The sequence below is a fragment of the Lonchura striata genome, chromosome 26 (assembly GCF_046129695.1).
Source record: "Lonchura striata isolate bLonStr1 chromosome 26, bLonStr1.mat, whole genome shotgun sequence".
Taxonomy (NCBI): Eukaryota; Metazoa; Chordata; class Aves; order Passeriformes; family Estrildidae; genus Lonchura; species Lonchura striata.
In genome coordinates this window covers 4,676,824-4,698,059 of record NC_134628.1, presented here as the reverse complement: position 1 = coordinate 4,698,059, position 21,236 = coordinate 4,676,824, and the positions used below count along the sequence as shown (strand labels likewise).

Here is a 21,236-nt window from a genome sequence, read left to right as displayed (position 1 = left end):
ACATTTCCATGAGCAGCTGATGGTTCTGACAAGGGATTTCCATCAACATTTCCATGAGCAGCTGATGGTTCTGACAAGGGATTTCCATCAACAGTTGACACCAGCTTGCAGCTACTCAGGGAAATGCCCCCAAGATGCCTGGTCGAAACTGAGCTACCATTTCTTTCTTGGTGCATGTGACTTACTTTTCTCCTAGGCACTTTTATATTGTTTCTGAATTTTCTACAACCTTTTCAAATTAATAATGTCAGAGAGATGTTTGCATTTAAAAATGTTTATTAGTTATTGCTTTAAAGGTCATTAGCACGTTACCAACAAGCAAGTTCCAGACAAGTTCACTGTTCAAAGAGCTGACTGCTGAGATGGCTCTGAAGGAGGGAGCATTAATTAATGAAGTTCTTGAATTTCAACTCTTCAAGAGAGAAAGAAAGAACACAGTTACACTGCCTGCTGTTACTGGTAAGTGAAAACTCAAGATTGTTTTAGGAAGACAAATCTTTGTCACTAATTGCAAGTTTCTTGCTCTGACAGCTCTTCTGAGCCTGCCTTGAGGACAACAAAACAATTAATTCTTTGCTGCAATGATGCATTCAAGTTGGGCCTGAAAAACAAATGAGACAGTGAGACAAATTAGATTTCCTAACCTAAAAAATAAACCTTCAGTGCTGTGAAGGGATAAATTTTCTTTTGGATGTTCACAACAAGGAGCAGAGGGATGCTGTGCTGCTGCCAGGAGAGCCAGGCCAGGTTTGTTCCCCAGTAATTCCATTCTTACATGTTTTATAAATTAGTTTGTCGTTCCTGGCATGCACAGTTGTTGCATTCTGAGGAGAACAGAGCTGGCCTTGGCTCCATATGATGAGAAACCGTTTTGAATGTGAAGCATCAAGGGGGAAATTGAATAAAAGCTGTTAAAACAGTGGTCTGAATTCTCTGATTTGAAGCTGGACTATCTGAGCTAAATTAAGTATTTGGCTCTCTAGCATTTGGAACATGAACTGACTCTGGGACAAGAGTAGCTGGGAACAGCAAGTTTTGTGATTACTGAGAAAATTTGATGCCAGTTGTGGATGGATGGGAGCAGCTAAAATAACCCTCAGCAGTGGCACACACAGCTGGTCAAGTACAGGTACTTCAAGGAAGAATTGGATTCAGGGGCAACACACATCTGATCTAAGATTTGGGGTCATAAAACATTACAAGGCAGCCTGAAAATGTGAGTTAAAAAGTAAGATCTGCAGGAAAAGCAGCTTGCTCTAAGTGAAATGTTTTTAGCTGTAGCTAGAAACATTTGATACTGTTCAGGGTGACATTCTTTCCTTACTCAAAAGATGCGGGTTTTTTTTTTCCTTTTAAAAACAAAATACAGAGGAGAAGCTCTGTTCTCCCCAAAGCCACATGCACAAATAATTATCCAATCCCTGCACAGTTGTTCTTGGGTAATATTTAATGTTAAACGGTGTGTTGTGTTACTAGGGCTTTAATGAGTATTTTACCACTAGTATTTGGAATTCTGGATTTTTACTGACCTTCAGCTGTTGGTTTGTCCGTTTGAGGAACAGAACCTCTTCACTGTGTTTCTTCTCCTCTATTTCTCGCCGCTCAGTTTCTTGCCTTTCAATAGCCTCACATTTAGCTTTCTCTTCACTCACTTGTTTTTCCAGCTCCTCCTTTTCCTCTTCCAGCTCTGCAATCTTGGAAAAAAAAGTACTTATGTGTCTAGTTTTGTTGGCAAACAGTCAATTTTCAGTTCACATGGGACTGATGCCTTGAGAGGCTACCTAGAACAGAGGCTGGACAGAGTTAAAGGAATAAAGGAGGTGTTTATTAAAAGGCCTTCAAAGGATAAACTTTGGGCAGTGCAAGAGCCTGGACAAGGCTACACCCAAAATGCCGAGTCACGAGTTTTCACACTTTTATAAGTATTGGTCCATTTCCATATTGGGGTAAATTCTCCAATTCCAGCTTCAGATTATAAACTCCCATCCTCCCAGTTTGCTCTAAACTTGCTGTTCATACTTTTTGGGCCTGAAGCTACATGGTGTTCTCAGGCTGGAGAAGGATTGTTTTGTCTAACTAAACTGTGAAGAGAACTTGCTAACACTCTATATGAAGTTCAGAGCTATATACTACAGAATCTGAAAAATACAAGAGCTAAAATGTAAGGCATCAGGACAAAGTGGTGTGTGATGCAGTCTTTAAAGCTGTAGAAGAAACTTCAGAAGCGCAGCTAAGCCTGAGGACAGTGAGCTGAGTATTCTGATGGTCTTTGCTGCCATCCTGTGGAAACGGCAACAATGAGTTTAAGGATATAAAATCTGCTATTTTCACGTGCAGAAAATGGGGCCCCAAGGCGTCGCTCGTGTTGTCTCGCTTTAGTTTTCAGAGAAAACAAAAAATAACAGATTTCAGTAAAACAATTGTATTATATTAATTGGGATACCAAGACTAATTAAACTCTACTTTTGCATTGTTTTCAACAGTAAAAGACAAATTCAGTATCATAGTTCATACATGGTGAGCAGAGTCAGTGGACTATGTTTTTAATGTAATTATTTAGAATCTGTTGTAGAACGAGAAGCTGTAAAGATTTCAAGAGCACAAATTCCCTGAACACTATCAAAGAAGGATCTTCCCATAAAATAACCCACCACAACAGAAACTTGACATTAAGCACTGTAAGGCAAACAGGAAGGTGTCAAGATGGAAGGTGGAGGTTTGGAATTAGCATAGGGGACAAAAACTCTACTGTGCAGACTATGGGAAAAGAAACAACTGCTTACACTCTGTGTAGCCTCTACACCCTTTTCTCCAAGTGGTCTTTACAACCTTTTCTCCAATTCCCTCACCCTTTTCTCCAAGTGGTCTTTGCATCCTATTCTTCAAGTCCCTCACCCTTTTCTCCAAATGGCCTTTCCACCCTTTTCCCCCAGTCTTTCCCCCTTTTCTCCAGGTGGCCTTTCCCCCAGCCCCTCACCCTTTTTCTCCAGGTGGCCTTTCCCTCCTTTCCCCGTCCCTCCCCCTTTTCTCCAGGTGGCCTTTCCACCCTTTCTGCCAGCCCCTCACCCTTTTCTCCAGGTGGTCGTTACATTCTTTTCTCCAACTCCCTCACCCTTTTTTCCAAGTGGTCTTTACACCCTTTTCACCAAGTCCCTAATCCTGTTCTCGCAGTGGCCTTTCCACCCTTTTCTCCAAATGGCCTTTACATCCTTTTATCCAGGTCCCTCACCCTGTTCTCCAAGTGGCCTTTCCACCCTTTTCCCCCAGTCCCTCACCCTTTCCCCCAGTCCCTCCCCCTTTTCTCCAGGTGGCCTTTCCACCCTTTCCCCCCTGTCCCTCCCCCTGTTCTCCAGGTGGCCTTTCCACCCTTTCCGCCAGCCCCTCACCCTTTTCTCCAGGTGGTCTTTACATTCTTTTCTCCAAATCCTTCACCCTTTTTTCCAAGTGGTCTTTACATCCTTTTCTCCAACTCCCTCACCCTTTTCTCCAAGTGGTCTTTACACCCTTTTCACCAAGTCCCTTGTCTTTTCTGCAAGTTGGCCTTTACACCCTTTTCTGCAAGTCCCTCATCCTGTTCTTCCAGTGGCCTTTCCACCCTTTTCTCCAAGTCCCTCATCCTGTTCTTCCAGTGGCCTTTCCACCCTTTTCCCCCAGTCCCTCACCCTTTTCCCCCAGTCCCTCACCCTTTCCCCCTGTCCCTCCCCCTTTTCTCCAGGTGGCCTTTCCACCCTTTCCCCACTCCCCTCACCCTTTTCTCCAGGTGGGCCTTGCCCTGCTCGGCCAGCAGCGCCTTGCGCACGCCGAAGGCCACGCTGCTCTCGTAGAGCGCCTGGTACGCGGCGAGCGTCAGGCGCAGCTCGTCCCGCACGCGCAGCAGCAGCAGCCCCCGCTCGGCGCAGCTCACCGTGGTCTGCCGGATCAGCTCGTCTGCAAGGGAGCAACACAGGCTGCAGTGCCCTTCTCTGGGACATGGCTGCTCCTCTCACCTCTCACAGACAGAGCACGGCTTTCCCAGGCAGCGTTCTGGGAAAGGCAGTGACAGGCTCAGAGAAAAGAATGAGGAACAGTTCTTATCTTGCTGCACCGGGTGGTGTGAATATGTGGGATGTGTTATGGGGGTTTGTTTACCAAAGGGTGGTTGTGGGAATCCAGGGCTTCCCTCTGGCTGCCCTGGCAGGTCTGGGACCCTGGCAGGGGTCAGGAACCCCCCTGGACAGAGCCCCCAGAGACACTGGCTGTGATCTCTGCCCATGGAAAAGAGTTTTCAATCTTACAGGATGAACTACCAGCTCTGAGTGTTTGATATAAGTAATAATTAAATGTAGCACAGGTACAGAAGTAAAATTTTAGAATTTTAGATTAGGGGTTCAAAGGGGACAAGATGGAGGAAATTGGGCGTGTCTTGTCCTTCTTCTTCATGCCCTCCATGTCTCACTGTGGTGTTGGCATTTTTCTATTGGTTTAGGCTGGAAACACACTATTCAATGTAAATAATAGATATTAGCACATTATTGTAAATACAGCACACATAGTTTCTGGTATTTAATGTTTGTAACATCCCACTGAGGGCAGAGCCCCACATGCTGCCCTGCAGGACAGAGCTCTGCAGCAGGGAAGCAGAACATAAGCAAAAATAAACAACCTTAAAAACCAGCACAGACAAATTATAGCTACTTCTTTAACAACAAGGCAAAAAAACAGAGACTCTTTACAATTTCAGAATCGTCAATACCACAAATTCCAACAGGTGTTACTTAATTAGCATCAACTTCATGGTGATGGTGTTTTAAGTAAAAGACCAATTAAGTCCACCAGTAGCAAACTAGGGTATAAAAAGGCAATGGGTTTCTTTATAAAGTAAATTATCAGCCTTCTATAAAATGCATGGAGTTCATGTCACTACTTACCCAGCTGGGGACCTGTTGCAGTGACACTCCACCACTCACTGTGCCACACAACTGGAATCACACACTGAATCACAGAGCTGCCAGGTTGGAACAGACCTTCGAGATCATCAAGCCCTACAACCTCACCAAGTGCCACATACAATCTTTTTTTAAACACACGAGGGATGGTGACTCCACCACCTCCCTGGGCAAACCACTCCAGCACTTTATCACCCTTTCTATAAAAAACTTTTTCCTAATACCCAACCTGTATTTCCCTTGGTGCAGCTTAAGCTTCCCTATTTCATGGCGGTGTAAAACAGGGCTTTGGAAGGGTAAATGTGGCCCTGAAGGGTCAGTGGGGTCCTGAGATGTAAATGGGGTCCTGGAAGAGTAAAGAGGGTTGTCAGAGAATAAATGGGGTTCTGGAAGGGTAAATGGGGCCCTGAGGGGAAAATTAAGTCCTGGAAATGATGCTTTAAGTTTTAGCTTTTGTATAGAAGGGTAAAGAGGGTTCTGAGGGAATAGAGAAGGTCCTAGGGAGGTAAATGCAGGCCTTTGGGGTAAATGGGCCCACATTTAGGACATGGAATGTCCTAGAGACAGTAACAATTGATTTGTTTAGTTCCATTGCAGCTGTAGCATTGAGTGCAGCAGGTAAAAGCAGAGCAGTGGTGCAGCTCTTCGGGCAATGCCAATGATGCTATCCCCTAAAGCTGCAACAGCAAGCACTCAAAAACGTGTAATGGACTTGTTGCAGTCATGGGGGAGCCCTCAGAGGTTCCTGTGTCATCAGTGTGTGACACACACACACGGCTCCAGGTTACTTTAAACAAACTTGGCTGAAGCGCAGCCAGGAGGACACCCGAGAGGATTGAGAGCTGTTTCCAGGTGCAGGCTGCGCACTGACCGAAGCACTGCGTGTAGAGCTCCCTGCGCACGGGGCACAGCCCGGTCTCCCGCGCCTGCCGCTGCTGCAGCTGCCGGTCCAGCTGCTCCTGCAGCTGCAGCACGTCCCGGCGGGTGCTGGGCGCGGTGGACACCTCCTGCACCCACAGCTTCTGCGCCTCCTCCCACTCCCTGCCAGAGAAGCAGCGGCCGTTACCGGGGCCGCCGGGCGCCCCGCGGCCCCGCCGGCCCCGGCCCGGCCCCGCTCACCGCGGCGGCAGGATGGCGTTCAGGAGCTCCTGCGGCTGCTGCGCGGAGGAGAGGCCGGCGGGGCCGCGCGGGGCCTGGCTCTGCGGGAACACGAGAGGGCAGCGCCGTGAGGGCGGCCGGGGCGCCGCGGCACCCTCGGCCCCCCGCGAGCCCCCCGCTGGCGCTCACCGCCGCGGAGGCCCGGTCTCCCCGGCGGGACACCAGCACGGGCGGGCAGTACCGCAGCAGCGACTCGGGCGGCGCCGCCATGGCGGCCGCGGGCCCGTCACCATGGCGGCCGCGGGCCCGTCACCATGGCGACCGCGCCGCCCGCCCCGCGCAGGCGCGGCCCCGCCCCGCGGGCGGAAGCGCTGCGGGCGGAAGCGGCGGCACTTCCGTGCGGGCGGGCGCCATGGAGGCGGCGGAGGAGCGGCGGAGAGAGCGGCGGCGGCGCCGGGAGGCGGCGGTGGTGAAGGCCGAGCGGCGAAGCCCCCGGCGCAGTGCGTCGCCGCCGGGCGAGGAGCGGCGGGGCCCGGCAGGGCGCGGCAGCAGGTAGGGAGGCCCAGCCGCTCGGCCCCGCGCTCGGCCCGGCCCCGCCGCTCAACCCCTCCCGTTGTTCCCCAGGTCGCCCCGGCGGAGGAGCAGGTCCGGGAGGAGGAGCCGCTCCCCGCGAGGCAGGAGGAGCCGCAGCCACAGCCCGCACCACGGCGCCGTGAGGGTAAAGCAGGTGAGTGGGGAGACTCGGCCGCGGCGGGTGCGGTAGGCGCCTCTTCATGTGTCAATTCCGACTGGGCCCTACATCGTGTCCCATGAGCAGAGAGAGGATCTGGGCCAGTCGGAGCTCCTGCTGCCCAGCTCAGGCTGTGCCACCCGTGGCTGTAGCTGCTCTCGGAGCCGTGCCCGTGGAGCTCCCATGGGAGCCCTGCTCCTGCCACAGCACAGGCACCCCTGGGAGCTGTGTCCTCTCCCCAGAGCAGGCTACACTCGCTGTTTCTGGTGCTTTATTCAGTGCCAGTTGTGGGAACCCAAGTAGGCTGGCAAGGAACTCTGTTCCACGTCGTGTCAGGGCTGCACGGTACATCCCAGTGTGTGTTTTCCCAGCGCGTGGCGCTGGGATTTTCCGAAAGGCTGAGCTGCTGCTCTCTGTGATCCTCCCTTCAGGAGCGAGACGATCACTGTCGCAGGGGCACCGAGGAGCGGAAGCAGAGGCACCCGGCGGAGCAGGAGCACCGGCGGGAGCGGGACAGGAGCGGGGAGCGGCACAAGGAGCACGCAGACAGGAGGAAGAACCCCGGTGAGAGGCCGGGAGCGCGCGGCCACGAGCGGGAGGCGCAGAGCCTGCGGGAGCAGCAGGCGGAGAGGGAGCTGCACAACGAGAGGCGGCGGGAGCAGCGGCAGAGCAGCGAGCAGAACGCAGAGCCCTGGCAAGCAGAGAGCAAACCCAAAGAAAAACCCGCTGCCAACAAGGAGAAGCCAAGCTTCGAGCTGTCGGGGGCGCTGCTGGAGGACACCAACACCTTCCGGGGCGTGGTGATCAAGTACAGCGAGCCCCCCGAGGCGCGCATCCCCAAGACGCGCTGGCGCCTGTACCCCTTCAAGAACGACGAGTTCCTGCCCGTGATGTACATCCACAGGCAGAGCGCCTACCTGCTGGGCCGGCACCGCCGCATCGCCGACATCCCCATCGACCACCCTTCCTGCTCCAAGCAGCACGCCGTCTTCCAGTACCGGTGAGAGCCTGGCAGGGCTTCCAAACGGGTTCCAGGTGGTTTTTGAATTGATAATGCAGTTTGTGGAGGTTTTTTTACCTAAGTAAGAAAAGTGAGTTTAGTTTGCATTTTTACAGTGTGTTAAAAGGTTACAAGAGTCTTAGGTTAAAAATGTTACCGTCTTCTAGTACCTCAGATGAGTTCTGAAGGGATTTGAGGTGGTTTTTGAATTGGTTTTGATAATGCAGTTTGTGGGGTTTTTTTTACATAAGTGGTAAAAGTGAGTTTAGTTCACGTTTTTTTATGGTATGGGTTAAAAAGTTAGAAGAGTCTTAGGTTAAAAGGGTTGCAAAGTTACAAGAGTCCTAGGTTAAAAATGTTACCATCTTCCAGTACCTGTGAGAGCCTGGCAGGAGTTCTGAACAGGTTTCAGGAATTTTTGAGTTGGTAATGCAGTTTATGGGGTTTTTTTTACGTAAGTAAGAAAAGTGAGCTTTGTTTGCGTTTTTACAGTATGGGTTAAAAAGTTACAGTACTTAGGTTAAAAGGGTTAAAAAGTTACAAGACTTAGGTTAAAGAGGTTACTGTCTTCCAGTACCAGTGACAGCCTGCGACAACTTCCGAACAGGTTCGAGGTGATTTTTCAGGTGATTTTGATAATGCAGTTGGTGGGGTTTTTTTTTACCTAAATAAGAAAAGTGAGTTCAGTTCACGTTTTTTACAGTATGCGTTAAAAAGTTACAAGACTTAGGTTAAAAAGGTTAAAAAGTTATGAGAGTCTTAGGTTAAAAGGATTAAAAAGTTATGAGAGTCTTAGGTTAAAAATGTTACCGTCTTCCAGTACCTGTGAGAGCCTGGCAGGAGTTCTGAATGGGTTTGAGGTGGTTTTTGAATTGATAATGCAGTTTGTGGGTTTTTTTACCTAAGTAAGAAAAGTGAGTTTAGTTTGTGTTTTTACAGTATGGGTTAAAAAGTTACAAGAGTCTTAGGTTAAAAAGGGTTCTGTCTTCCAGTACCTGTGAAAGCCTGGGAGGAGTTCTGAAGGGGTTTGAGATGGTTTTTGAGTTGGTTTTCATAATGCAGTTTGTGAGGTCTTTTTTAATGTAAGTAAGAAAAGTGAGTTTAGTTCATGTAAGAGCTCCCTGCATTTCAAATTCCAGCAAGGGAGGAAAGCAGCACACAAAGCAAGTGCCTTGGAATGGGTGGCTGGGAGGGGACAGTTTGCTGTTGGCACATGTCAAGTGGAATTTATGCTGCAGGTCATCCCAGCAGTGGCCAAATATATCTGAAATTCAGCTAGCAGCAAGCAGAGAAATCACACAGGGGGTTAGACACAGTGTGGGGTGTGAATCCAGGCTGGAGTCACCCAGCAGCTGTGATTGACTGGGAGCATTCACAGGAAACAGAAAACAGGGCTTTTTACCCCAACTCTGTGGGATGGGAACTGTTTCTTAATCCCAGAGAAGCACCCTGGGCATGGAGCCATCAGCTCCTGGGTGCTGCTGCCAGCACTAACAGCTTTAGCATCAGTCCCACGGATGTGAGAGCATTTCAAGGTTTGTGAGAGCATTTCAAGGAGATGTTGGTTTGTTTGCTCGCTGTGATGCACAGGAGTGTGGGTCTCAGATTCAGTCAAAGAAAGAAACTGAGAGTTTCTAGCTGGGCAGAAGCCTGGGAAAGAGCTGGACAAGAATGTAAATAATTCTTTGTCTCTCTTGTTATTCACATTGTTTATAGTTAAGTTCTATCACTGTGTGTCAAGCACTTTGCACCAATAGTTTGGGTTGTTTTCACTTCAGGACCAATGGAGTTGGTCCTCACGAAGCTCTTTATAAAAGAGCAGGGTATTTTGAATAAATCGGAGTTTTACTCTCAGCAGCCTTCTAAGCCAGTCTTCTCATTCCTGTCCTGCCTCGACAGTGACACAGGAGTGCTGCTGCCAGCAGTGCTCTCTTGGAGAACATCTGTCCCAATGCAGGAACTTCTGTGCTACAGCAGCAGAGCTTTAGGGATGATGCAGCCTCTCTCAGAATCCGCTGTCTCGCAGTTTCTTGTTGCTCTCCTTGGTTCAGATGAGTGTTCACTGCACAAACCACTGCTCGTGGAGCACAGTTTGTGCCTCACGTGCTTTCAGCGCCCTTGCCGTGTCTCTGGTGGCTCAGGCAGTGCTTTTGTCCTGCAGGCTGGTGGAGTACACCCGAGCTGATGGCACCGTGGGCCGCAGGGTGAGGCCCTACATCATCGACCTGGGCTCGGGGAACGGCACCTTCCTCAACAACCAGCGCATCGAGCCCCAGCGCTACTACGAACTGAAGGAGAAGGATGTGCTCAAGTTCGGCTTCAGCAGCAGGGAGTACGTCCTGCTCCACGAGTCCTCAGATAAATCTGAGGCCAACGCCAAGGACGATGATGAGGATGAGGAGAAGGAGGAAGAGTCTGACAGTTAACGGATGAGGAAGAAGCAGGGGAGAGGCAGAGGAGAGAAACTCCTCGTGGTTGAACGGGACTGGGATGTGAACACGGAGCATTGCAGCACTGATGCCTCTTGTTGCCTTAAAGTCTTTTCTGTGTTGCTGGTCTGTTCCCATAGTTTGTTTTGGGGGGGCTTTGCTCGTTATTCGTGTTTGATAGTTTTGCATATCAGGAAATACAGCTTTATTTTTATTTTATTTTTCTCCCAAGAAGCCGAAGAGCACCTGGATGTGAAAACTCTGGTGCTGGAAACCCTCCACAGATGTTGTCAGACTCTTCCAGCAAACCATGTCAAACACGGACAGCATCTGGAAAATTTTTATGACTTGTTTTGTTATATCCCTTTGAAAATGCTACAGACTGAAAGGTTATAGAGTACCTGATGCTCGTTCTTTTCCGTAGCTTGCCAAATTCCTCTGCCTGTTGGGAGTTCTGACAGGAGAATTTACCTGAATCACTGCTAAAATGGCAGAAATGTGCAAAGACCCTCATGAATTTGTATGTTTTGGGTATCTAATTTGCCTCATGGTTACTGAGGGATGGGCATTTCACTGGAATTCCACCTAGGAATCACAAGGGAATGTGAAACAGAAGTTAAATAATTCCTGGAATTTCAGGTGATGAGACTGTGACCCAAGTTCCCTGTTCCCACACATGATGCTGAAACTGTCCTGGATGTGGAGTGTCTGGGTTGTAAGCTAGAGCCCTAATTTCTACCCCCACCCCAGGGTTTGTGTCAGACAGAAACGCCTGTGACAGGGTGACGTGTTTTAACCAGTTTGCACTATTTAAGTTCTCTTTTTATAAAAACTTCCCCAAGTCCTTTGTTGAGCACAGTGAAGAAGTCAGTGTTCAGGGAGGAAGCACCAGTCCCACTCAGTGGGAGCTGCAGTTTTTGGTGTCTCCTCCAACGTTGCTTTATGTTCAGTGTGTATATCCCACCCTTCACTGATTTCACCTGGGTGTTTGTGGTCTCACCTGTTCGTCCCTGCTGTGTACAGACTGTACACAAAGGTGCTTGTTGTACACATTGACAGTGTAAATATGGGGCATTGCTGTGGGGTTTCAGATGGGTAGGATGGGGTTTGAGCAGGAGGAGCTCCTTTATATCTGCTCCAAGGGTTTTTAAATAAACAATTTGTAAATTTAGCCATGATTGCTTTCTGTTGTAATATTTTTCATTGGGTGTTTGGGGGAAAAAATGGGGGAAATGGCAATTTTTGGGAAAAAATTGTGGGAAATGGGATTTTTGGGAAGGAGTGACAGCGCCTATCAAAAGATTTGTTAAGCTCCGAATGGGAGGTGCCAGAATTGCTGTACTGCAAAAGGGCAAACTGGCCCCCAAACTGCAGAGGATCGGAGCGACACAGTTTAATAGGATCACAGAAAGGTTTGGGTTGGAGGTGTCAGGAAAACTAACCCACACCTGAGGGTTATGCCCAAAAAAGAGACAGAGGAGTCCTGGAACTTTATTCCAATAAAGGGAGAGGCCATGGGGCATTTCCCATCGAGTCTCTCAAGTTGTTAGAGGATGAAGCCTCCTTTTTATCCCAATTTCTCAGCCACATTTCCCTCTCTCTTTCCCCACTGGCTGAGGTATTTGAGAGGTACAAACTTCCCAATACAGACCCCCTTCTAATGTATACCCCCACCTTTTCCTTGTCAGTCAGTGGAATTCCTATAGAATCAATGCTTCTTCCCACTACTTCTTTCATCTCTCAATATCCAATTTTATTTATCAGCAGACCCACAGTAGATCTGTAAACACAAATCCCTCTCATTCCATTCATCAATCAGTGAAATCCCACTGCTGCTTTTACCTCAGCGCTAGTTTTACCTCCCCACAGTTGGTTTGTAAAGACAAATCCCTCATTGCTTTCAGAGGGACCCTGAAGACTGCAGAACCGGGGAATATGTGAATATCTGAATAGGGGAATATCTGAATATCTGAACTGGGGACTGTCTGAATGTCTGAACCGGGGAATATCTGAACTGGGACTACCTGAATCACTGGGTGGGCAGAACCACCGACCGTTCCCATTCCCATCGCTGCTGTCGCCACCACGTCTCTGTGGCTGTCTCTGTCACTGTTGCCGCTGCTGTCGCTACCGCTATCTCTGTCCCTGTCCCTGTCTCTATCCCTGTCCCTGTCTCTATCCCTGTCCCTGTGCCTATCCCTGTCCTGTCCCTGTCCCCATCCCTGTCCCTGTCTCTGTGTCCCCGTCCCTGTTCCTGTCCCTGTGTCCCCATCCCCATCCCTGTCTCTATCTCTGTCTCTGTCCTCTCCCTGTCCCTGTCCCCTGCCTCTATCCCTGTCCCCGTCCCTGTCCCTCTCCCTGTCCCTGTTGCTGCTGCTGTCGCTATTCCTGTCCCCGTCCCTGCCTCTGCCCCTGTCCCCTGTCCCCATCCCAGCCCCTGTCCCTGTGTCCCCGTCCCTGTCCCCCGTCCCTGTCTCTGTCTCTATCCCTGTCGCCGTCCCTGTCCCCATCCCTGTCTCTCCCCATCCCCCGTCCCTGTCCCTCTCCCCGTCCCTGTCTCTATCCCTGTCCCGTCCTCGTCCCTGTCCCTGTCTCTGTCTCTATCCCTGTCCCCGTCCCTGTCCCTCTCCCCGTCCCTGTCCCTCTCCCAGTCCCTGCCTGTATCCCTGTCCCAGTCCCCGTCCCCGTTCCTCTCCCTGTCCCTGTCCCTGTCTCTGTCTCTATCCCCATCGCTATCCCTGTCCCCGTCCTTGTCCCCGTCCCTGTCCCCATCCCAGCCCCTGTCCCTCTCCCTCTCCCTGTCCCCGTCCCCCGTCCCTGTCCCTCTCCCTCTCCCCGTCCCTATCTGGGTCCCTGTCCCCGTCCCTGTCCCCGTCCCCGTCCCCGTCCCTGTCCCTGTCTCTGTGTCTATCCCTGTCCCCGTTCCTGTCCCTGTCCCTGTCCCTGTCCCTGTCCCTGTCCCTGTCCCTGTCCCTGTCCCTGTCCCTGTCCCTGTGTCTATCCCTCTCCCTGTCCCTGTCCCTGTCCCCGTCCCTGTCCCTGTCCCTGTCCCTGTCTCTGTCTCTATCCCCATCGCTGTCCCCGTCCCTGTCCCTGTCCCTGTCCCTGTCCCTGTCCCCATCGCTGTCCCTGTCCCTGTCCCTGTCCCCGTCCCCGTCCCTGTCCCTGTGTCTATCCCTGTCCCTGTCCCTGTGTCTATCCCTCTCCCTGTCCCTGTCCCCGTCCCTGTCTCTGTCCCCGTCCCTGTCCCTGTCCCTGTCCCTGTCCCTGTCCCTGTCCCCATCGCTGTCCCTGTCCCTGTCCCTGTCCCTGTCCCCGTCCCCGTCCCTGTCCCTGTCCCTGTCCCTGTCCCCGTCCCTGTCCCCGTCCCTGTCCCCGTCCCTGTCTCTGTCCCTGTCCCTGTCCCTGTCCCCGTCCCCGTCCCTGTCCCTGTCCCTGTCCCTGTCCCTGTCCCTGTCCCTGTCCCTGTCTCTATCCCCGTCCCTGTCCCTGTCCCCGTCCCTGTCCCTGTCCCTGTCCCCGTCCCTGTCCCCGTCCCTGTCCCCGTCCCTGTCCCTGTCCCTGTCTCTGTCTCTATCCCCATCGCTGTCCCCGTCCCTGTCTCTGTCCCTGTCCCTGTCCCTGTCCCTGTCCCTGTCCCTGTCCCTGTCTCTATCCCCGTCCCTGTCCCTGTCCCCGTCCCTGTCCCTGTCCCTGTCCCTGTCCCTGTCCCTGTCCCTGTCCCTGTCCCCATCGCTGTCCCCATCGCTGTCCCTGTCCCTGTCCCTGTCCCTGTCCCTGTCGCCGCTGCTGTCGCTGCCGCCGCCTCCCCCGCGCTCCCGGCTCCGCAGCGCCCCTGGCGGCCGCCCGGCGCCGCCGCTCCCGGCTCCGCAGCGCCCCTGGCGGCCGCCCGGCGCCGCCGCGCCCCGCCCCGCGCAGGCCGCGCCGCCATGGCCGCGCTGCACGCCAAGGCCGGCGGGCCGCCGCAGATCCCGGACACCCGCCGGGAGCTGGCCGAGCTGGTGAAGCGCAAGCAGGAGCTGGCGGTGAGCGCCGGGGCCGGGCTGGGCGCGGGGCGGGCGGCGGCGGCGCGGCCGGGGCGGCGGCGGGGCCGGGCGGCGCGGCCGGGCCTGCTCCATGCGCGGCGGCGTTCCCGCAGGAGACGCTGGCCAACCTGGAGCGGCAGATCTACGCCTTCGAGGGCAGCTACCTGGAGGACACGCAGATGTACGGCAACATCATCCGCGGCTGGGATCGCTACCTCACCAACCAGAAGTGAGTGGCGGAGGCGCTGCCCGCCGGCCCGGGTCCCCCGCCCGCCGGCCCCGCCATCCCGCCTGTCTCTGTTTCAGGAACTCCAACAGCAAAAACGACCGCAGGAACCGCAAGTTCAAGGAGGCCGAGAGGCTCTTCAGCAAGTCCTCGGTCACCTCGGCAGCGGTGAGTGCCGGGATGAGCCCTGACCGCTGTGCTCACCCCTCTCCTTATCCCTGGCCCCATCCCTTTCCTTGCCCCCATTCCTCTTCCTGTTTTTTCCCCATCCCTCAGTCCTGCTGTGATCACCTGCAGAATTACTTCCCCATTTGCAATCCCATCCCTGCCCTGGCTCCCTGCCCTAAGCATCCCCATCCCAGTCTCCATTCCCATCCCTTTCCTTGCCCCCATTCCTGTTCCTGCTTTATCCCCATCCCACCCCTGTCCCTTGGTGCCTCAGTCCCGCTGTGATCACCTCCAGAATGACTTCCCCATTTGCAATCCCATCCCTGCCCTGGCTCCCTAAGCATCCCCATGCCACCCTGCAGCCCCTTCCAGAGCCCTTTCCCAGTGTTTGGGGTGGGAGGGTGCCTGTGCCTGCTGTCACCGCTGTCCCCTGGCTTTGTCACCAGACCCCCGGTGCCACACGGGGCCATGGGCATCAGAGGGACGTGTCTGTGTGAGCTGGGCTCCATGCTTTGAGCACTGGGAAGTGAATCCCTGCTTGGCTTGACATCCCATTTGGTTTCCCAGGCTGTCAGTGCGTTAGCTGGAGTCCAGGACCAGCTCATTGAGAAGCGTAAGTCCCTTCATCACTTTTCTCTGAATTTGGGAAGAATTACACTGTCCCCCACCATTCAGCCCTGTCTCAGCCTTCCAGATCTGGGCTGGGGTCTGGCTCCCCTTCCCAATCCCTGTGTCTGCTGCCCTCGGGCTGCTCCTGTTGACTTCCCAAGTTCTTTCCAGGCTCAGAGGGCTTTGTTGTGTGTAAAAGGGACTGGAATTGCTTTGGTGCTGTGTGGAGGAAGAGGCTGGACGAGCTGAAGCACTGCATCTGTAGATGTGTCAGTCACAGGAGACCTGGGGAGGGACCACACACCCCCAGGACACTGAAAAAACGTTTTTGTGATCAGCACCAAAGGGGATGTAGTTCCTCAGTGCTGAGGAGCAGCTTCCTGTGTGTCCTGCAGGGCTGTGTCCCAGGCTCTGTGATTCACCTGGTGCTGCAGGGCTCAGGTGCCTCTGCTGCTGTGCTGGGGTTGTTTCTCCCACTCAGGGCTGTGCCAGGAGCTCACCCTGGTGCTCACCTGGCTTTGTCCTGCTCTAGGGGAGCCGGGCAGTGGCACAGAGAGTGACACTTCTCCAGACTTCCACAACCAGGAGAATGAGCCCAACCAGGAGGATGCTGAAGAGCTGGATGGCTCCGTGCAGGGTGTGAAGCCCCAGAAAGCTGCTTCCTCCACTTCCTCTGGGAGCCACCACAGCAGCCACAAAAAGAGAAAGAACAAAAACAGACACAGGTCAGTGGGACCAGCAGCCTGCTCACCACACCTGGACAGTTGGCTGGGGCTGGATTGAATTTATTGCCTGAGGGGAACCAGTAGCACGTTGGAATAACCAACAGGCAGCTGGGGTCAGTTGTTTGGGTGTTTTTCCTGGTTTTGGAAGAGGAGGGGAGAGTGCCAAGGAAGTTAAACAAGCAGCACAGGGTGCTCACTCCAGCTGTGGCACAGCTGTGCTTCTGGGCAGCTTCTCCAGCTCTTCCATCTCTCCAGGATAAAGCTTGTTCCTTCCATCAGGTCCTGACCTCCTGAGCTTGCTGCTTGGTTTCTGTAGGGCAGGAATGTTAGTGCTTTCTTTGAAGGAGGGTGGAAAGCAAATGGGAATATTTTTGGGGTTTTGGACACTCCCAGTGTCTGGATTTCCACTGCAGCCCCTTCCAGCTCTCACATCCCTATGGAGTCTCAGTGCTGGCATAGAGGAGTTGCTGTGTCACCTTCACCTGAGAGTGTTTGTTATTAAACTGACCTGAAATTTATGTGAAACAGATTCCTTGAACTCTTTTCTGGTTGGATTTACCTGTCCAGCTCTGCCCCTAAGGTGTCATGAGGGCGATGAGCTGGTCCCTGTGCCCTCAGCCCAGGCTCTGGCAGTGACAGTGCCTGTGAGTCAGGCCCTGAGGGAGGAAAGCTGAGGAGAGGAGATACATGGAGCTGTCTGGAAGGATTGCTGAAGCTGGGGCCTAGGGATCTCACAGAAGTAATGGAGCTTTTAAAACCCTCTAGTTTTAAAAGCTCTCAGAGCCAGTCTGTGCTGGCTCTGAGCTGTTGCCTCTGCCTAGGGACAGGCTCTCCTCTTTAAGGGACCTGCCATGCAATTAGAGAAAGGATTTAAAGTGGTAAAAGTTTAAAAGGGGGGCTGGGGTAGTTGGGGTGGGGACACGAGGTAGGTACAATGCTTGAAAAATGCTTAACTCCTTTTTTGCCTTCATTAAGTGTTGAGTCATTAGTGTGTCTTTAATTCTTGGGTCAGAATTTCCTTCCTACAGCAGCTTGAATTGGGCAAATATCCGAAAGGACTGGATGTCCCTTTGGTTCCCCATGGGCTGGGAATCCAAAGAAGTTCAAATCTCTTTTTTTGCCTGTAGATATTTGGAAGAAGTTCAGGAATAACACAAGAAACTACATCCGTGAACAAGTCCAGAGAAACAACCTGTAAAACTGAAGTACAGCTTAAGAAAACTGCCATTTCAAACAAATTATAAAATATTCTCCCTGGACAAACCATGGCCAACAACATGGTGGGGTGCAGGGCAGGTGCTGGAACTGACATAAATCTCTTTGCTCTGGTCCATGACCTGGACTTTAGGGACAGGAGCTGGGGGGAAGCTGCCTCCCAACAGGTTGTGTGGCTCTGGGTTCCTTCACATCCCCCTCTGCAGCTTTGGCTGCTGCTGCCAGGCCAGGCTGCTGGACAGAGGAGCCCTGCCCTGCTCACCTGTGGCAGCTTCTGTGTTCCCAGGCTCTGTCAGACACTCAGCGAGGCAGGAACTGACTGTTTGTAATGCTCAGCAGGGCCAGATAGACAATTAAAAACGATAAAAAGATAATTAAATTTGTCTGTAATAAAAGCTCTGTTAAAATTGTGATTGCTGTTACTGACTATCCCCTAAATTTTGGCAGACAAGACCAAACAATTCTCAAGTATATTTAGGCCAAAAACACCCCAGCAACAACTCAGTCCCTGGTCGTGCAGCGAGGGCGTTCCACAACCCCACAGGTGCTCCAGCCAGACCTGTGGGTCTGTCCCCTGAGGGGTCTGGCATGAAAAAGAGAAAAATAAAAAGAAATGCTGGCTTTTCTCTTGATTCAGAAGCTCTTCCTCTTGCCAGCACGACTCTGGGTTTCACTCCTCCATGAACTGGAGGTGCTGGGAAAGCGCCCTGCAGGACCTCGCTGGGTTCCCCTGTGGGGACCTTTGGCTTCAGGTGCACACAGGGCCTCAGGTGTGGCTCCAGAGGCTCTGCTGTCCCTCTGCTCCCTGCCACACCACAGCAAGGCCAGGCTGGATATTTTCTGTGTGCTCAGCTGTTGTCACAGCTAATAAGAGTTTGAGGGAACCCAGCACTGTTTGCTCCTAGCAGTGCAGTGCTGGAATGGGATTCTGTGCTCAGTCCTTCCTCCCCAGTGCCAGCTGTGGGCACAGCTGTGTCTGGAGGTGGTGCTGTGGCTCTTGTCTCAGGGGTGGGACAGTCACCAAACTGCTCAGCTCTGGCCAAACGTCCCTGGGCCACCACTGCTGGGGACAGTGCTGGGGGTGTGGGGGGAGAGCCCAGTGCAGGGTTGGGCACCAAGTTGTGTGTCCCCTCTCCTGAGCCAGCTGCGCCTTGCCCTGGCAGCCCAGCCCCCTCCCCAGCTTCCTGACCCCTCATTTTGGTTTTCCAAGCCCTCGGGTTCCTGTCCTGCCCCTGAGCTCTGCCCTCTGCGGGTCTGCCCCTCCTTCAGCTCCTAAAATCCCGTGTGAACCAAACCCACCTCTGCTAACAGCTCTTGTTCCCAGAAACCCACTGGGGAGGGGGACTCTGGAGTGCCAGCCCGGAGTGCTTTTTGTGTCCAGTCCTGGTTAATCAGATATCTGAAAAACTTGATGGTGTTTGAACACTGGCTTTCTTATTTATTTCATTTAATTTTTTAGCAATCTCGCTAGGGTGGCTAATCAATTAATTGATTTAATTCATTAGTATATTAATTTCTATTGCTTTCTTCCTTTCAAATGCTGCCCCTCAGCCCGTCTGGCATGTTTGATTATGACTTTGAGTAAGTTTGACTTGAATTAGTACTTGTGCTGTGTTGTTAGTGTGTAGACACCGATGTGCCTTTTGAGACCTCGCTAACCCCTAGTTTATCTGTTTAATTGTAGGTATGTATATTAGGTTAGGCTGGGAAGTTTTTTTTAAAAACAGAAAAGCGTGATGGAGGTAACATTTTATTTAATAACTTCAGCAAATTATAAATTAACTTCACTCTTCTTTACCTTTCTGTTTCATATTTAAATAGATAAAACTTTTTAACTTTAAAACTTAGTTTAAAAACTGATTCTTTTGGCTTTGCTGCTTAAGGAGATAAGTATAGACATGGATATTTCCTGTTGGAAAAATGTACTAAACTCAGTAATTTTGGCTCATATAATCCTTGTCATCTTAACTCCTCTCTCTATCCAAGTAAATAACTCTCACGCCATGTCTGGCTAATTACCTGTGGCATAGTTACACTTCTGGCAGATTAAATTAACATAAAGCATGCCTAGTTCCCCTTGTTCACCTGCCTAAGTGCCTTGTGATTGACTGTGCCCCTTGATTAACTCTGTCTGGGAGTGGATGGAATCTGCTTTTTGGCAAATAATAACTCGACTCTCCTCTGCTGCTCTCATGCCCAGTAACGCTGGGAACAGCCCTGGCTCAGCCAGTTGGGAGTGGATGGATTAACCATAGTCTCTGTCGTAGCTGTGCCCTGTGCAGTGACTCTGGTGTTGGGTCAGCTATTGACATGGACGTTTCTCTTGTCTTTCCAACCACAGGATTGATCTCAAGTTAAACAAAAAGCCAAGAGCCGTAAGTATCCGTGCTCTGTCTGTGTTTTCATTGCTCACTGGAAGGGCTGGCTGACTCTCAAGCTTTAAAAACCCTCCTGCTGCTGCTGTCATTTGAGTTCTTACTGTCATGGTTGAGGAGTCACAGCGTGAGATCAGCATTGTCCCCTGGCTGTGACAGCAACTGAGCCCAGGTGGGCTGTTCTGAGCCCAGGTCACAGATAACTCCTGTGTGCTTCTCATGGAAAAAGCTGCTTTGCATCCTGTTATTTTGTCATGATCTGGAGCATCAAAAGCATCTGGTTTGAGTTGATACTCAAGGCTGGAAGGGTCCTGCTTTTCAGTGTTTAGCTACAAGGAAAAGATCTGTTTTCCTGCAGCTAGTGGTGTGTGAGATGAGAGAGGACTGAGAACCCCCAGCTCCAAGAGCAGAATCGGAGGTGGGAAGGTGTTAATGTGCCTGTGCTGTCCTTTCTCTGCAGGACTACTAGAGCCATCAGTGCTGATGCTCCTGGGATTTAGGTCTGTGACTCCCCACTGAGAAGCCCTGAAGCAGGATGGCAGCTGCAGCAGGAGTGACTCACTCTAAGGGACTTGGATGGGGGGAGGAAATCCTGGACCATGTACTTTGCATCATTTTTAAATCACCTGAGTTGCAGGAAGACAAAGGTGGTGTAGTGGTTGTAGTTCTGAATTCCTGACTGTTCTGTGCTTCCACCTTGGTCGGGAACTTGCTGAAAAGGCTGATACTGCTGCCCCCCTGTCACCTGCAGACCCACAGAGAGGCATTTCCTTTTCCACTGGAACTGGGGTAGGATTCAGTGTGTCCCATCCATGTTGTGAGACTTAAATTTACTTTCATTGCTGATATTTAGCTTTGCAGGTTTGGTTTTGTTCTATTTCGTTGGTTTCATTGTGCCTTTTTTAAAGCTGAAGTGTATAGTTACAAGTTGACTTTGGGTTTCTTTGTTTAGTCCGTGTAGTGGAAGGTTCTTCATTTTGTGGAGCAGCTCTTGATTCTTACTCAAGCAGAGAAGAAGGCAGTTTAACCCTTTTCTCTTAGTTTCATTTTAAACACCATCTCCTGATATTCCTCAGTGTTTTAGATGCAGGAAGGGCCAGAGCTCAAAGCCAACTCTTCCCTGTCGCTGACTTTGGGTGGATTCTCTTTTTAATACAAACCTCTGTCATTTGTACATAAACAATAAAAGTTCCATGTTTGTGTCTTCTCATGGTTTATTCAGTCCAAACTTTGACTCCTGGTGCTTTTTAGTGTCCACCTGCTTCATGGGGACTTGCTGGGGTTCTTCCCTTTGGCACTGGAGCTGTTCCTTGCCCTGTGGCCCACGGGAGGTTCTCCTGGTGCTTTCTCTCCTCGGGGTAGTGTTCCTAAGTTCTGCAGGGAGTGCCAGGCTCTGTTCTCCAGCTGTGTCTGGCTGATCCTGCTGCAAGGCAGGACTGGAATGTGCACGGTTCTGCTGGCATATTGCTTGCAGATCAGGGATGGATGAGGCAGCTGGATTGTCCCTGGAGCGGGACAGGAATCACGGCGAGCAGCACCGCATCAGGATGTCAGAATCTCAATGCTGTGCTTGAACTGAGCTGGGGGGAGTTGCTTTCTTTGTCAGTGCTGGGATGTGTTTGTGTAACTCCTGCTGCTGGAGGGAGACGTGGGACAGGGCCCATGGGACAGGGCTGTCCCGAGTCCCCAGAGTGTGCCCGGCCCGTGGCAC

General features: G+C 51.8%; 3 protein-coding genes across 7 annotated transcripts; 2 read left to right on the top strand and 1 right to left on the bottom strand.

Annotated features, from left to right (window-relative positions):
• Positions 1 to 258: 258 nt before the first annotated feature.
• Positions 259 to 6,297, bottom strand: DNALI1 (dynein axonemal light intermediate chain 1). The gene is made up of 6 exons (XM_021554766.2): positions 6,213 to 6,297; positions 6,045 to 6,124; positions 5,797 to 5,966; positions 3,749 to 3,927; positions 1,530 to 1,694; positions 259 to 601 (listed from the first exon to the last, which is right to left on the bottom strand). The coding sequence occupies exons 1-6, from the start codon at positions 6,291 to 6,293 to the stop codon at positions 566 to 568; spliced, it is 711 nt and encodes a 236-aa protein (XP_021410441.1). The 5' UTR covers positions 6,294 to 6,297; the 3' UTR covers positions 259 to 565.
• Positions 6,298 to 6,435: 138 nt separating this feature from the next.
• On the top strand, positions 6,436 to 11,357 carry SNIP1 (Smad nuclear interacting protein 1). The gene is made up of 4 exons (XM_021554811.2): positions 6,436 to 6,575; positions 6,648 to 6,750; positions 7,185 to 7,753; positions 9,915 to 11,357. Exons 1-4 carry the CDS (start codon positions 6,436 to 6,438, stop codon positions 10,177 to 10,179), a joined length of 1,077 nt encoding a protein of 358 aa, XP_021410486.2. The 3' UTR covers positions 10,180 to 11,357.
• A 2,732-nt stretch (positions 11,358 to 14,089) lies between these two features.
• On the top strand, positions 14,090 to 20,753 carry MEAF6 (MYST/Esa1 associated factor 6). Of its 5 annotated transcripts, XR_013341179.1 has the most exons (9): positions 14,090 to 14,207; positions 14,321 to 14,436; positions 14,514 to 14,601; positions 15,169 to 15,214; positions 15,743 to 15,935; positions 18,702 to 18,731; positions 18,835 to 18,892; positions 19,492 to 19,525; positions 19,986 to 20,753. XR_013341179.1 is itself a non-coding variant. In XM_021554829.2 (8 exons), exons 1-8 carry the CDS (start codon positions 14,112 to 14,114, stop codon positions 19,992 to 19,994), a joined length of 612 nt encoding a protein of 203 aa, XP_021410504.1. In that variant the 5' UTR covers positions 14,090 to 14,111; the 3' UTR covers positions 19,995 to 20,753. The 5 variants fall into 5 exon arrangements, 3 of the variants coding, with proteins under 3 accessions (XP_021410504.1, XP_021410505.1, XP_021410506.1); XR_002467720.1 differs by lacking the exon at positions 18,702 to 18,731; XM_021554829.2 differs by lacking the exon at positions 18,835 to 18,892.
• The last annotated feature ends 483 nt before the right edge of the window (positions 20,754 to 21,236 follow it).